The following is a 12,961-nucleotide window of genomic DNA, read 5'->3' on the forward strand; positions in this document are numbered from 1 at the left end:
GGACTTCTATGCATCGCACCTACAAGAAGAGAAAGTACCAAACGAACGGCCCATGCCACACTCAGCTCCTTTTCTTGACACCGTTGGCGCCCTTCGTCGGAACCATGACACGATTCAAGAACTCGGCCTGCTTCTCAAAAACCTCCAAAGACCCGTTGCCCGTCAAAATATCCATATGTTTCCTATCCTTGATCGTCACAAACTCCTTAGGTCCCGTGATGGCATCGTAGATCAACTTTCTCTGCAGCTCCGGTGGCGAAATCTCATCATTTTCTCCTGTCATGAGCAAAGCGGGGGTAGGATCCACAAATTGCATGAGCGCCATGGGCCGGAACGCCGCAATGTTGTAGTACGTCTGCAGAGTCGTTCTTGGGATGAAGCTCGGCTCGATAGACGCATGCCGCTGAATGATGCCGAGGACATCCTCGCCTTGGTAGCCCTGGCCCAGCCCGGCGGGTTGGTCGCCAGTCTCGGTGAGCAGCGGGAGATACATGCCCTGGTTTCCAGCGAGTTGCGACTCGCGGTCTTTCATCGCCTTGGCCAGGACTTGCTTCCACTTCGAGAACTCCCAAGTCGTGGTGGCTGCGCAGGCTATTACGGCTTTGGCACGTTTGTCAAGGGCAGCGGCACAGAGGGCGATCGCACCGCTGAAGGAGTAGCCCCAGAATGCGATTCGCTCAGGGTCGACCAGGTCTCGCCTATGCACCTTGAGGTAGGTGAGGGCATCGTGGTAGTCCTCCATGTTCTTCATAGGTTGGGTGTCGTTGCGTGGCATGCCGTCGCTCGTTCCAATACACCTAGGATCATAGCCCAAGACGGTGAAACCCGCCTGGTTCAGATACTGCCCAGCTTCGAAAATAATCATATCCTTGGTAAGGTTGAATCCCGGGGTCATGATGATGGCAGGGCCTTTCGGAGGGCCCGCGAAGAGCCATCCGCGAAGAGTGAGCCCGTCAAGCGTTTTGAATTCGACATCCTCCTTGACGGGCATGTTCTGCATGGAACCCATTGCGCTGAGATGTGTTTGTTGAGGCGTTGTGTTGACAAATGAACTGCTCTCTAGCGATGTGGAGCACAAATGATACCGAAGTAGAGAAACAAGCCCTCAACTTGAGAGAATAGAGGCGTCGGATAGTGATACCCAAGTTATGGATCGCTACTACGAGCGAGCCGAGTTTGTAAGCATTCCCATTGTATGCTGTTGCCAAGCCTATTTCTATGCACATGCATGTAAGCCGATATGGTGCTGAGTCCTGCTGCAAATGTAACGGCGAAGTTGTGTTACGGACACAGATAAGCATTCCCCACATGTATGCCGGTAATGTATGGGCTCTCGGATAAGCTCCTTGGCTTGAGGCTGATGTATGGAACTAGCATCTTGTCAGTGAATAATAAACGTCTAGGATGGCAGTGAAGGGAACGGCAGCGTCGACGGTTCTCATCTACTCTTCCGATCCTCGCAAATCATAAAGGGAAACCAACGTCTCTATCCAAATCTCTTCCACACTTCAAAATGACTTCTAGATCAAGCCTTTCCTCAGAAAGCTATGACAATGTAGCTACATCGAGTATTTCCGAGAAATGCTCTAGTGACGAAGGTGTTGCGGATGTGACGTCCAGACAGCGGACACAGGTACCCGTTGCGATTGTGGGGATGGGATGTCGTCTCCCAGGGCACAGCACCTCCCCAACAGCATTATGGGATCTCCTCGAACGCGGCGGCGTAGCCAAAAACGAACCGCCACCATCAAGATTTAGTTTGGCCGGCCATTACGACAAAGCCAACCCAGGACGGCCCCGGACTATGAAGTCTCCCGGTGGCATGTTCATCGAAGACGTCGATCCCGCTTTGTTCGATGGCCAATTCTTCAACATCAGCCGCACAGAATGCATTGCTATGGACCCGCAGCAACGGCAGATGCTGGAGGTGGCGTACGAATGTCTCGAAAACAGCGGTACGCCCATTGAGACGCTGAGCGGTACTAACACTGGTGTGATTGTGGGCACCAACTTCATAGGTACGTATAAGCGCGACTTTGCTTAGAGATGGAGTTTGCTAACGGCCTGCTCAAGATTATGGTGCCATCCAGGCACGCGATCCAGAAAACCGAGCAGAATCAGTCATGATCGGTCTCGCACCCGCCCTCCTCAGCAACCGCATCTCTCACTTCCTCAACGTAAACGGGCCCAGCATGACCGTCGACACCGCCTGCTCCGCCGGCCTCGTCTCGCTCGACGTAGCTTGTCGCTATCTGGACAGCTTCCAGACCGACGCCGTCCTCGTCGGCGGCGCAAACTTGTGGCTCTCCCCTGAGCACAACGAGGAGATCGGCATGATGCACGTGACGCAGTCCGGCTCGGGGCTCTCGAAGAGCTTCGACGCGTCTGCGGATGGGTATGTCAAGGCGGAGGCGGTGAATTGCTTCTTTTTAAAGAGGCTGGATGACGCGGTAAGGAATGGGGATCCAATTCGAGGGATTCTTAGAGGTACGGCGGTGAATGCATCGGGGAGGACGAACGGGATTGCGAATCCTAGCTCAGACATGCAAGCAGCAGTTACTAGGCAGGCACTGAAGAATGCGGGTATCAAGGAGGAGGAGTTTTACAAGACAAGATTTCTTGAAGCCCATGGCACGGGTACGCTCGCGGGTGACCCGATCGAGGCCAGGGGCGCGGCGGCTGTGTTCAGCAAGAGCCGCGAAGCTAACGAGGAGCTCATCATCGGGTCGATCAAGAGTAACATTGGTCACTCGGAGCCTGCAGCCGGACTGTCGGGTCTCTTGAAAGCCACTATGGCGGTGGAGAAGGGCATCATCCCAGGTACACCGACCTTCTTCAAACCAAACCCCAACATCGACTGGAAAGGCCTGCGTATAAAAGCCAGCCGGATGTCCATGCCCTGGCCAAAGGTAGACGCAGACAATATCCGCCGTGCAGGCGTGAATTCCTTTGGATACGGAGGTGCCAACGCACACGCCGTGGTCGAGAACGATGCTCAAGGACTTTCCCGGCACGTATCCTCATACAAGCAAGTGACGACTGACTTCTTTGACGATGATGACGACGAGTTTGACGAGGATCAGGAAGATGGCACCCAAGCCACTCCAACTCTGCTCTTCTTCTCGGCAAACGACCAGTCTTCACTGGACGAGTACATCAAGAGGTTCAGCTCGCACTTGCAGAACCCACTGGTGTCGCTTGATCTCGGAGACCTAGCGTATACCCTCTCTGAGCGACGAAGTAGACACTACCAGGGCGCGGTGGCTATCACGCGTGCTAACCCGCAGCACATCAACACGGACACCCTGATCCGCGGCAAGCGGACGTCGACCGCGCCTCGCGTTGCCTTTGTGTTCACTGGGCAGGGCGCCCAGTGGCCGACCATGGGAGCTGATCTTATCAGGGACTTTCCCCTAGCTAGGAGCACGGTGGAGTACCTTGACAGCGTGCTCCAGAGTTTACCCAGTCCACCGTCCTGGTCGCTCGTGGACGAGCTGACCGCCAAACGCAGCGTCGAGGCCCTGCGGCAGCCTGAGTTCTCGCAGCCCTTAGTCACAGCGCTGCAGATTGCGCTTCTCCGCGTGCTGGAAGACTGGGGTATCTCACCCGAGGCCGTTGTTGGCCACTCCTCTGGAGAAATCGCGGCGGCATACGCTGCGGGTCTCCTGAGCGACTCCGACGCTATTAAGGTGGCCTACTACCGTGGTCAGTCGTCTAAAAAGACGGAATCAGGTGAGGCCGTGGGTATGCTCGCTGTTGGCATTGATGAGGCGGCGCTCGCGGGGTATCTTGAGGCAAAGGCGAACAAGATCCAGATTGCGTGTTACAACAGCCCGAGCAGTCTGACGCTATCCGGCCTCGTATCCGAGCTCGAGGAGCTGCGCGACCGAATCCAGGCCGACGGGCACTTCGCCAGGCTACTTCTCGTCGACCTCGCATACCACTCTGACTACATGTCCGAGCTTGCTGAGGTGTATGAAGGCATGCTGCACGAGGACGGGTTGTTCCAGAAGACAGCCACGCCCCGCCCTAAGACACGCAAGCCCGTTGCCATGTTCAGCTCCGTGACCAGCGCGGTTGTCGACCCAGATATCAAGCTCGACGCCGCGTACTGGAAGAAGAACATGGTGTCGCCCGTGCGCTTCTCGTCTGCGACGGCGCAGCTGCTCAAGCAGACCAGCGCTGACTTCCTCATCGAATTAGGCCCCAGCAATGCCCTCGCGGGCCCGATCGCTCAGATCAAGAAGGGCTTGGACAAAGACGGACAGTATACCTCTGCGCTCAAGCGAGGTGCCGATTCCACAATGCCCATGTACGAGGCGGCCGCGAAACTGTTCCTGGCAGGAGACCAGCAGGTCAGTCTTGCAAAGGTGAATCGGGTAAGCCCACAGACGTCGAAGGTCATTGTCGATCTGCCAAACTATGTGTGGAACCACTCGACGCGGTATTGGCACGAGACGCGTGCGAGTAAGGAGTGGCGGTTTAAGAAATTCATTAACCATGACTTGCTCGGCTCGAAGATCAGCTCGGTTGGATGGAACGCGCCTATCTTCAAAGCCAACATCAAGCTGGCGCATTTGCCGTGGTTGAGGGATCACAGGTTGGGCACTGACGTTGTGTTCCCGGCCACCGCTTATATCGCAATGGCTGTGGAAGCCATGTACCAAACAGCCATGGTTACCAAATGGAACCAGAAGGAGCCTGAACGCTACCGCTTCAAACTTCGCGACGTGAAGCTTCTCCGCGCTCTAGTCCTCACCGAGGACAGGGAAACCACCATCTCACTGTCGCTCACGCCCGTCAGAGGTTCGACCGGATCATGGTACGAGTACCAAATGTGCTCCGAGCAAGATGGTCTCGACGTAGACGTCGTTCACAGCAGCGGTATGGTTAGCGTGGAAACCGACTACAAAGACTTTACCAAAACTGTGGAGCCGCTCGAGCTCGCTACAAGCGCGAAGCAGTGGTACAAGACCATGGCCGAAATGGGATACAATTTTGGACCATCCTTTCAGAAACATGTGTCGGTTGAGTCGACGATGGGACAGCGTCAGAGCAGGTCGCTTATTAGTCTCGAGGCTCCTCCGTCGCAGCCCGAGGGTCAGTCGTGGTACCCGCTTCATCCGGGTGTGTTGGATGGGTGCTTCCAAGCTACAACGCCGTCGCTCTGGAAGGGCCAGCTGCCTCAGGCGGGTGACCCAGCGCTCGTGCCTAAGGCTATTGAGAGCATGATCATTGAATCCGGAAGTGCGCGTAAGTTGCGCGCTGCGAGCGAGGGCATTGCCTACGCGTCTGCACACTACCTGGGTGCCGGAGACGCCGGGAATGCGCGCAACTACAGCACCAGCGTCGATCTGTACGACCCCAAGGATGGCGCACTGTTGTTCCAACTAAAGGGCCTGGCTTGGGCGGAGATGGAAACGAGCGACGAGGAGAAAGTGCCCCACCAGTTCATGCATGTGAACTGGGACGCTGACATCGACATGCTCATAGAAGGGGAGCCGACTCTGAGCACGACCTGGTTAGACTCCAGGACTGTGCAGCAAGTCATTGATCTGGTGGCGCACAAGAGCCCGGAACTCCGCGTCCTGGAGGTCAATCTGAGCACCCTGGATGGCTCCAATCTCTGGCTGGAGCAGGGCGAGGATGGGACTGACAACCCGGTCCGCGCGGGCTGCTCGCAGTACCACTTTGCCGTCCGGGATCCTAAGACGTTAATCCAGGCCCAGGAACGGTTCAGCTCGCGGGCTATCACGCCGCAGTTTCATCTACTCATGGATGTCACCAAGCCTGCAACGATTACTGGAGCGGACAGTATTGATCTCGCGATCATTAACCCGAGCCAAGACGAATTGGTTGACGTGGATGGGTTTATTCAGGGTCTGGCTCCACTTGTCCGTGAGGGAGGATTCATCGTATCGAACGGGTTCAGAGGCATCGACTCGCTGGGAAAGACGATCCATCTGAGCAACGGTGTGAGCATCTGTCGTGTGACTAGGGGTGCCGTCTTAATCGACGGGGAAACAGAAATTCGCCAAAGGAGCGTGACTCGCGTCAGCCTTCTGGACAATGCTGCTCAAGGCTCCATCTCGGAGGAGGTGGCGAAAGTATGCGAGGACCTAGCCACACAAAAATGGCACCTCGAGAACGCTTCTAACCCCTTTGAAGACATCACCTCTAACACCGGCATTGTAGTCGTATTAGACGAACTCTTCTCCTCCGTCATGCAGACCATCGACGCAAAGCAGTGGGAGCTTCTCCAGCACCTTGCGAAAGTACAACGCCCCTTACTCTGGGTAACGAGCCGCAGCGCCGACCCCACGCGTGCTGCTGCTGTCGGATTTCTGGCTACCATCCGCGCTGAGGAGCAAGTGCCGTTCTTCACGCTCGATGTCGAAGCCAGTACTAGCCGCACGTCTATCGATGCGCTCTCGGCATGTCTTGGGCGGGTCTGGGACATGACGTCCTCAAAGACGTTCGACCCGCGGGCAAGCACTGATTACGATTTCGTGGAGCGTGGAGGCATTGTGCTCGTCAGTCGCGTGTATAGAGACAGTGCGCTCACTTTCGGTCAGAGCACCAGCCCCGCTGACAGAAAGACTGAGGTCATGAACCTGCGCAAAAGTGATAGTTTGATCAGATCGCGAGCTGAGAAAATGGGCAATCTTGATTCCGTGCACTTTGGCGAGGTGGATGCAGAGTCTTCTGCTTTGCCCGAGGGTATGGTGGAAGTTGAAATCCATGCGGCTGGTATCAGCTACAAGGATGTAGTCGTCACTTGTAAGCGACCCCCTCGTCTCAAGATATAGTCGTGTGTTAATACTAACGCTGTGATAGTGGGTTCCGCTCCTGGCGATGATACCGCTCTTGGCCACGAAGCCGCAGGCGTAGTCACCAAGGTGGCCCAGGGTGTATCCAGGCTGTCAGTTGGAGATCGGGTGGTTGTTTTTGACAAAGGCTGCTTCGCAAATCGCATTCACACCAGTCCCGCTCGCGTCCATCGCATTCCCGATTCCATGGACTTCGAAAAGGCAGCGACGATCCCGACCGCCTTTATCACTGCTATACACTCCCTCCTAGACCATGCCAGCTTGTCAGCTGGTAAGAGCGTCCTCATCCATTCTGCCGCTGGTGGCGTAGGTATTGCCGCTATCCAGATAGCTCAGTACGTCGGTGCAGAAGTGTACACCACTGTTGGCACGAACGAGAAGAGAGAGTTCCTCAAGTCCACGTTCGGCCTGGCCGATAACCGCATCTTCAATTCGCGCAGCACCGAGTTTGGCGACCAGATCCTGTCCGCGACCGATGGCAGAGGCGTGGACGTCATTCTCAATTCCCTGACTGGAGACACGCTGGACGAGTCATTCCGAGTCCTTGCTGACGGAGGTATGATGGTGGAGCTTGGCAGGCGAGATGTTTTGGACAGGAACAGCCTGCCTCTCGCTCCATTCGACCGCAACAGTTCGTTCAGAGCCATTGATCTATCCACGGGGAAGGCGAACGATTCGCTGGTGGCCCAGTTGATGTCGAAGCTGTTTGAACTCGTCGAAGGAGGGGCCATCAAGCCCATCACACCAGTCCATAAGTTTGCGTGGACAGATATTCCAACTGCCTTGCAGTTCCTGCGACCTGGAACCCACATCGGAAAGGTGGTGCTGACACAAGACAATGAGGTCCACGTTCCGGTAAATTTTCCCTGCTTCAGTAGCTGTTCTCACTGGGAACGTATCGAACATCGAATTGCTAACTGGAGTCAATACATAGGTTCGGCGAGCGCCAAAGAGTCTCGGTCTCCGCGCGGATGGCTGCTATCTCATTGTCAGCAGTCTCCGTGGTCTCTGCGGAGGTCTTGGCATCTATCTCGCTCAGCAAGGCGCAAAGCATCTCGCTGTCATGTCGCGTAGCGGGTACGCGGACGAGAAATCCAGGCTGGTTATCAAGCAGCTCGAAGCGCTCGGCTGCCACATCGATCTCTTGATTGCAGATGTGACGGATGCAGAGGCTGTTACGAAGGCTATGCAGCAGACAACCGTCCCCATCGTCGGCATCATCCAGGGTGCCATGGTTCTAAGGGTAAGTCCACATGCCTAATGCAGTCAAAAACATCGCAGACAACTCTGTACCCCACAAAATGAAAAGTAGTTGACCAACGTTCTTCAGGATCGCCCCTTTGAGTCCATGACACTCACCGAGTACCACGAAGCCCTGCAATGCAAGATCCGCGGAACCTGGAACCTGCACAACGCAGCCGAGTCCCTCGGCCTGAAGCTCGACTCCTTCACCATGCTCTCGTCTCTTTCCGGTATCATCGGTCACGTCGCCCAAGCCAACTACGCTGCCGGCAACGTCTTCCTCGACGCGTTCGCGGCCTGGCGTCAAGCCCGTGGGCTGCCCGCCTGCTCAATCGACCTGGGTATCAGCGAAGATGCCGGCGTCATCGCGGAGAGCGCCAAGCTCCAGAGCTCAACAGAGAAAGGCATGTTCCGGAGCCTGAACGAAGGTCAACTGCGCAAGATCCTCTACTTTGCTATGCTGCAGCAGCAAGAGACGCCATTGGCAAGCGATGTTGGCGCTGTCCGCGAGCTCGCATTTGGCCCCATGGTGACGGGCCTGACGTTCCCGCAGCCCGACGACTCAGCTCTCAAGGGCGATGCGCGGTTCTCCCCGCTCTTCACCAGCAATGAGCGGTCCAAGGATCTCAAGTCTAGCGGCGAGAACGCCAACGCGGACATCCAGGCGCTCTTTCTCTTGCTGCGCACCGAGTCTGCGGATCCCGCGTCGAGACTGAAGGCCCTGATCGATGTGATCAACGGATGCTTCATGCGCATCCTGCGGCTTGATGAGCCGATGGATCCAGAGCGACCGATCAGTGTCTATGGGACAGACTCGCTGGCGGCTGTCGAGGTGCGGAACTGGGTGAGGACGGAGTTGGGCTGTCTGGTGACGACGTTGGATATCATGACTGCCACGTCTTTGACGTCCTTCTGCGAGAAGATTCTCACGAAGCTCTTGGCTGCGGAGACGGCCGGCTGAGCGTGACTTTCGGAGCGGGTCTCGATGCAAGTTTGCATTCCACCAAACGAGCGCTGGGGTGGACAACTAGGCGTATGTATCTATCATGTGGTGTGCTCATCATGCTACGGTTGTGATTATGGGAGAGCCTGCACATGCCATGGCCATATCGTGGTCTTTACAGTGTTTAACAGTAGATCGGGTTTCACCATAGAACTCATAAGCTGGTCTTATAAACTGGTCTCAAGTCATTGGTGTTCTTCTCGGGAAGGTGTGCGAAAGATCCATGATAGTTGCTTCTGGTGTAGCCTTCGTCCTGTACCTCATCCTGGAGCTCTTCGCGAGTAGAGTGGGCCGGCCCGGGCCTGGCTGGTCGGCACGCTACCGAACAGCACCTCCAGCCCCGCTGCCACTCCCATCACACTGCCGAGTTCCCATCCACCCATGCAGACGAACATGAAGCTGTCGAGTGTGTGGCCGGAATCTTCTCACGCCTGCACACAGGCATGTTCCAGGCGCGGGGCCGGGTCCACTGAAACGCACGCATAGCTCTCTCCAGACGGTCCCGCTGCAAGGCCGTCACAGCGCGGGCGCTTGACTGGCCCACCGTGTTCGCGCCCAGCCGCCACCACTCGTCTGGAGGCCAGAGCTCCCATGCCACTTCGTGCCGTGCCCTGCTTGGACAGGCCAATATGTGCGCGTCCCCGCGTCCCCAATTGAAAATGCAGCGTCCCTGTTGTCCCAGTGCTTGCTTGCTTGCTTGCTCGCCGCGTCCGACGGGGCTGGCCGCCCCAGACCCGATTTCGCACCCAAGCTGGGTAGATCTGGCAAAAGAGGAGCGAACAGCCGAGAGGAGGAATTGAGCCCGGATCTGATCTGACGTGACTTCTCCTCGCTGGCTCTGCGCTCATCCACCGCCTGCCCGCTGCGTGGTGTAGTGCTTGTTCGGCACTGTCGTTGTTACTGAGGATAGCTCGCAGCATGTACGCCTGGCCATGACTGAGCCTGATCCCGGTGCGCCGCGTCTGTACAACTATGACAGCATTAGAGCTGACTGAGCCGCAGCCGTTCGCGACAGCACACTGGGCGCTCTCAAGATCGCCTGCCCCTCCGCCGAGATGCTCTCCCAGAACCCCAGCCCGCTGGACAACCCCTTTGTCGCCGTCGAAGCCGATGTCGAGTGGTCTGACGAGGAGGTCCTGCTGCCCAAGCGGAGAAAGACGCCTTACAAGCCGCCAGAGATCAGGGTCGCGCCCCGGGTTGCCTCCATGCACGCCGCCGAGACGTCGTCGGACGATTCAGACGACCGCGACCTCAGCCCCAACCACCTCTCCGTCAATGGCTCGCCGCTCATACCGCCCAAGTCGCCGTCGCGGCCGGACGTCCGCCCGGGAAGCAGCCAGGACGATCTCGTCAAGCGCTTCTACGATGTGACCCGCGAGCGGGACGCCCTTAGAAAGGAGCTCCAGCGACAATCCATGGGCCCCCACGGCCTCCCCGCGCACGCCTCCGTGGTCTACAAATCCGACGAGAAAGCCCTCATCGGCGAGCTCCTCGGCCTGCGCGAAGAAATCCGCCTCTGGACCGAAGACTACTTCACGGGCACGCCCTCGACCTCCCGTCGGCGCCCGCACCTGCACACTTCCAAAGAGCTCTTCAGCCCCCTCACAGACAACTACACCGCGTACCTGCGCCACACGACCGACCGCCCGCTCCTCATTCAGTCCTTCCTCTGGTCGCAGCTGCAACACCGCATCTTCAGCACACTGCACAAAGGGTGCGGGTACGTGTGGGCGGGCAAGCTGGGCGACCGCAAGCTGCGCCCGCTCAACGACACGCTGCGCAAAGGTATATTCTTCCCGCGCTCGAATCTGCCCCGGTCGTACGCTAAGGGGCTGTCAGCCGTCAGGAACGAAGACCAGGCCGAGGCGTACCACCGCTGGCGTGCGCTCACCGTCAACCTGCTCGTCCCCCAGGTCGACGGCAAGTGGAGCCCGACCTTCGACGCGGCGCCTGTGCTGAAGTGGATCAAGCGCTTCTGCGCGAGGTTGAGGAGACGGCTGCGCCCGTGGGCGTGCAGGAGTCTGCGCGAGGGGAAGGAGATGCTGTACACGATTGTGAGCGCGGCGGTGGCGCTGGATCTCAAAATGAAGCGGCAGCGCGCCGACTATCGGTTTATTACATGGACGGGCGGCCGTCCGAATCAGTTCTGGGGGTATGGGTTTTACGACTCGGAGATGGACGATGTAGAGAGCGAGGACGAGGGCGGGTATCGAGGCGGCAGCGTGGTCAGCAGTGCGAGCCGGGTGCGGCGACGGGTGGAGCTTAGCTTGGCGCCTGCGCTGGAGAGGTGCGGGAATGCGAACGGGCATGTTTTTGATCAGAACTTCATACTGGTGAAGGCGGATGTTATGTGTAGACGGGTGGAACGGGCGAGGGAGCCGGCGAGGAGGAAACCGGGCATCTTCAGTAGAGGGAGAGGGTGACGAGTGTAGAGGGCGCCAGGTCGAGAGGATATAGTGTTGTATGATGGCAGACGTTGGCACATTGGTATGTAAACGTGCCATATAGCTCACGCGTGAGTAGGCAAATGAATCTTGCGTAGATGTCATACAAGGAGCAACCTCTGTCTACTTCGAAGTAGTGAGCATGTACCGCCGCGAGCTCTATCGAGCCTGTTTCCACGACTCGTGAAATGAAATCCTCCGACCCAAACGCCACCCAATGCATTGCTGGAAATCAAGATGCACCAAAGAGCCCCCTCCACCTGTCCGGATCCTCAACTTCTCCTTGCCTACGCGCAAGGGCTCCACCATCCCATCCTGTGCTACCAGCAAAAGTATGTTAAGCCTTCGCTCCCACCGTCCGTATCTGGAATACTGCGCCGGGTAACCCGCTAGTCTCTGCGCTCACGCTCGCTTCGACGCCTAGTCCTGCGAGACAACCCCTCACCACGCCGGCGGGGAAGTACAGGAAAGGTTGTGCTCTGCTGATTGAGTTCGCATCACCCCCAAACGCCGCCATATCCCCATACTCCACGCCCTTTTCCCCCGCGGCGTTTATGCGATCAGAGAGCGTGGTCGTAGCGGTTGCGTGCGCGGTGGGCGCGTGCTTGATAGTGTCGAAGGACATGCGTGTGAGGGGCTTGAAGGTGTTGTCCGTTAGGACGTATATGCCGCGGTGGTTGGTCTTGAGGTTATCAATTTGTTTGCGGAAGAGGAGGGTCCACAGGTCTTTGCAGAGAAACTTGATAGTCGCGAGGGGCGACGTGGGCCGAGGATGTGTTCTTGAAACTCTGTAGTGTGTGTGTCAGTATGCCGCGAGTAGGGCAATGGGTCAATGCAAGAACTGCGAGGGGGAAGGAAGGTTGATCGGAGCAGCACCGTACCGTTCAACAACACCCAGGCCGACTCTGTATCCTAACGCCTCCAGCCTGTGGAATACCGCCTCCCTTGCCTCCTCCTCGTCTACAACAGTGGCTGTACCACCGCCTCGCAACCCTCCGCCCCCTGCTATTGTACTACTCGTATCGTTGTCAACATCCTTCTTCTCGTGCTGCGATGCTTTCGATGCGCCCGGTCCAGACAGATAGTCCTGCTCCTTGGCGGCCAGATCAGCTGTTATCCGGTAAGCCATTGGTACCAGTTCTATGAGAAGGAAATCCAAGCACGAGGTTGCGACTTCGGTTGCGGTGGGGTCCCCGTCTATAGCCTCCGAGACCATAGGAGCGGGATTTGACGTTGCCATGGCGGGAGGCTTTTGTAGGATCGTGCGCGCTTGCTCGTGTTCCTAGGTGCGCAAAAGAGAAACCAGTGTTGGGTGAGGTGTTTCGTGGATTCGGGAGTGCGAGCGGTGGTGGGCGAAATCGATGCGCAAGGTCGAGCTTTGTGCGGAGTGTCGACGTTGGGCGGATATTATGATGGAATGTGCCGTTTTCTTCGCGATCCTG

General features: G+C 57.3%; 4 protein-coding genes across 4 annotated transcripts; 2 read left to right on the forward strand and 2 right to left on the reverse strand.

Moving 5' to 3' along the window:
- Window positions 1–61: 61 nt before the first annotated feature.
- CC84DRAFT_1091541 (alpha/beta-hydrolase) lies at window positions 62–991 on the reverse strand (the record flags this gene model as incomplete). Its single annotated transcript, XM_018174404.1, has 1 exon — window positions 62–991. One exon carries the CDS (start codon window positions 989–991, stop codon window positions 62–64), a length of 930 nt encoding a protein of 309 aa, XP_018035909.1.
- A 522-nt stretch (window positions 992–1,513) lies between these two features.
- Window positions 1,514–9,033, forward strand: CC84DRAFT_1091839 (PKSKA1 protein; the record flags this gene model as incomplete). The annotated part of the gene is made up of 5 exons (XM_018174415.1): window positions 1,514–2,018; window positions 2,074–6,780; window positions 6,838–7,685; window positions 7,765–8,073; window positions 8,161–9,033. The coding sequence occupies 5 exons, from the start codon at window positions 1,514–1,516 to the stop codon at window positions 9,031–9,033; spliced, it is 7,242 nt and encodes a 2,413-aa protein (XP_018035910.1).
- A 651-nt stretch (window positions 9,034–9,684) lies between these two features.
- Window positions 9,685–11,620, forward strand: CC84DRAFT_1164057 (uncharacterized protein). The gene is made up of 3 exons (XM_018178398.1): window positions 9,685–10,026; window positions 10,078–10,860; window positions 10,915–11,620. Exons 1-3 carry the CDS (start codon window positions 10,008–10,010, stop codon window positions 11,496–11,498), a joined length of 1,386 nt encoding a protein of 461 aa, XP_018035911.1. The 5' UTR covers window positions 9,685–10,007; the 3' UTR covers window positions 11,499–11,620.
- Window positions 11,621–11,856: 236 nt separating this feature from the next.
- On the reverse strand, window positions 11,857–12,759 carry CC84DRAFT_1145003 (transport protein particle component; the record flags this gene model as incomplete). The annotated part of the gene is made up of 2 exons (XM_018176486.1): window positions 11,857–12,305; window positions 12,396–12,759. The coding sequence occupies 2 exons, from the start codon at window positions 12,757–12,759 to the stop codon at window positions 11,857–11,859; spliced, it is 813 nt and encodes a 270-aa protein (XP_018035912.1).
- Between the last annotated feature and the right edge of the window lie 202 nt (window positions 12,760–12,961).

This window comes from Paraphaeosphaeria sporulosa, assembly GCF_001642045.1.
Source record: "Paraphaeosphaeria sporulosa strain AP3s5-JAC2a unplaced genomic scaffold CC84scaffold_5, whole genome shotgun sequence".
Classification (NCBI taxonomy): Eukaryota; Fungi; Ascomycota; class Dothideomycetes; order Pleosporales; family Didymosphaeriaceae; genus Paraphaeosphaeria; species Paraphaeosphaeria sporulosa.

Excerpts from the sequence above, each read along its gene's own strand:
- CC84DRAFT_1164057 (XM_018178398.1), top strand. Across the intron at positions 10,861-10,914 it reads CAACGACACGCTGCGCAAAG|CCGTCAGGAACGAAGACCAG; the intron begins GTATATTCTTCC and ends AGGGGCTGTCAG.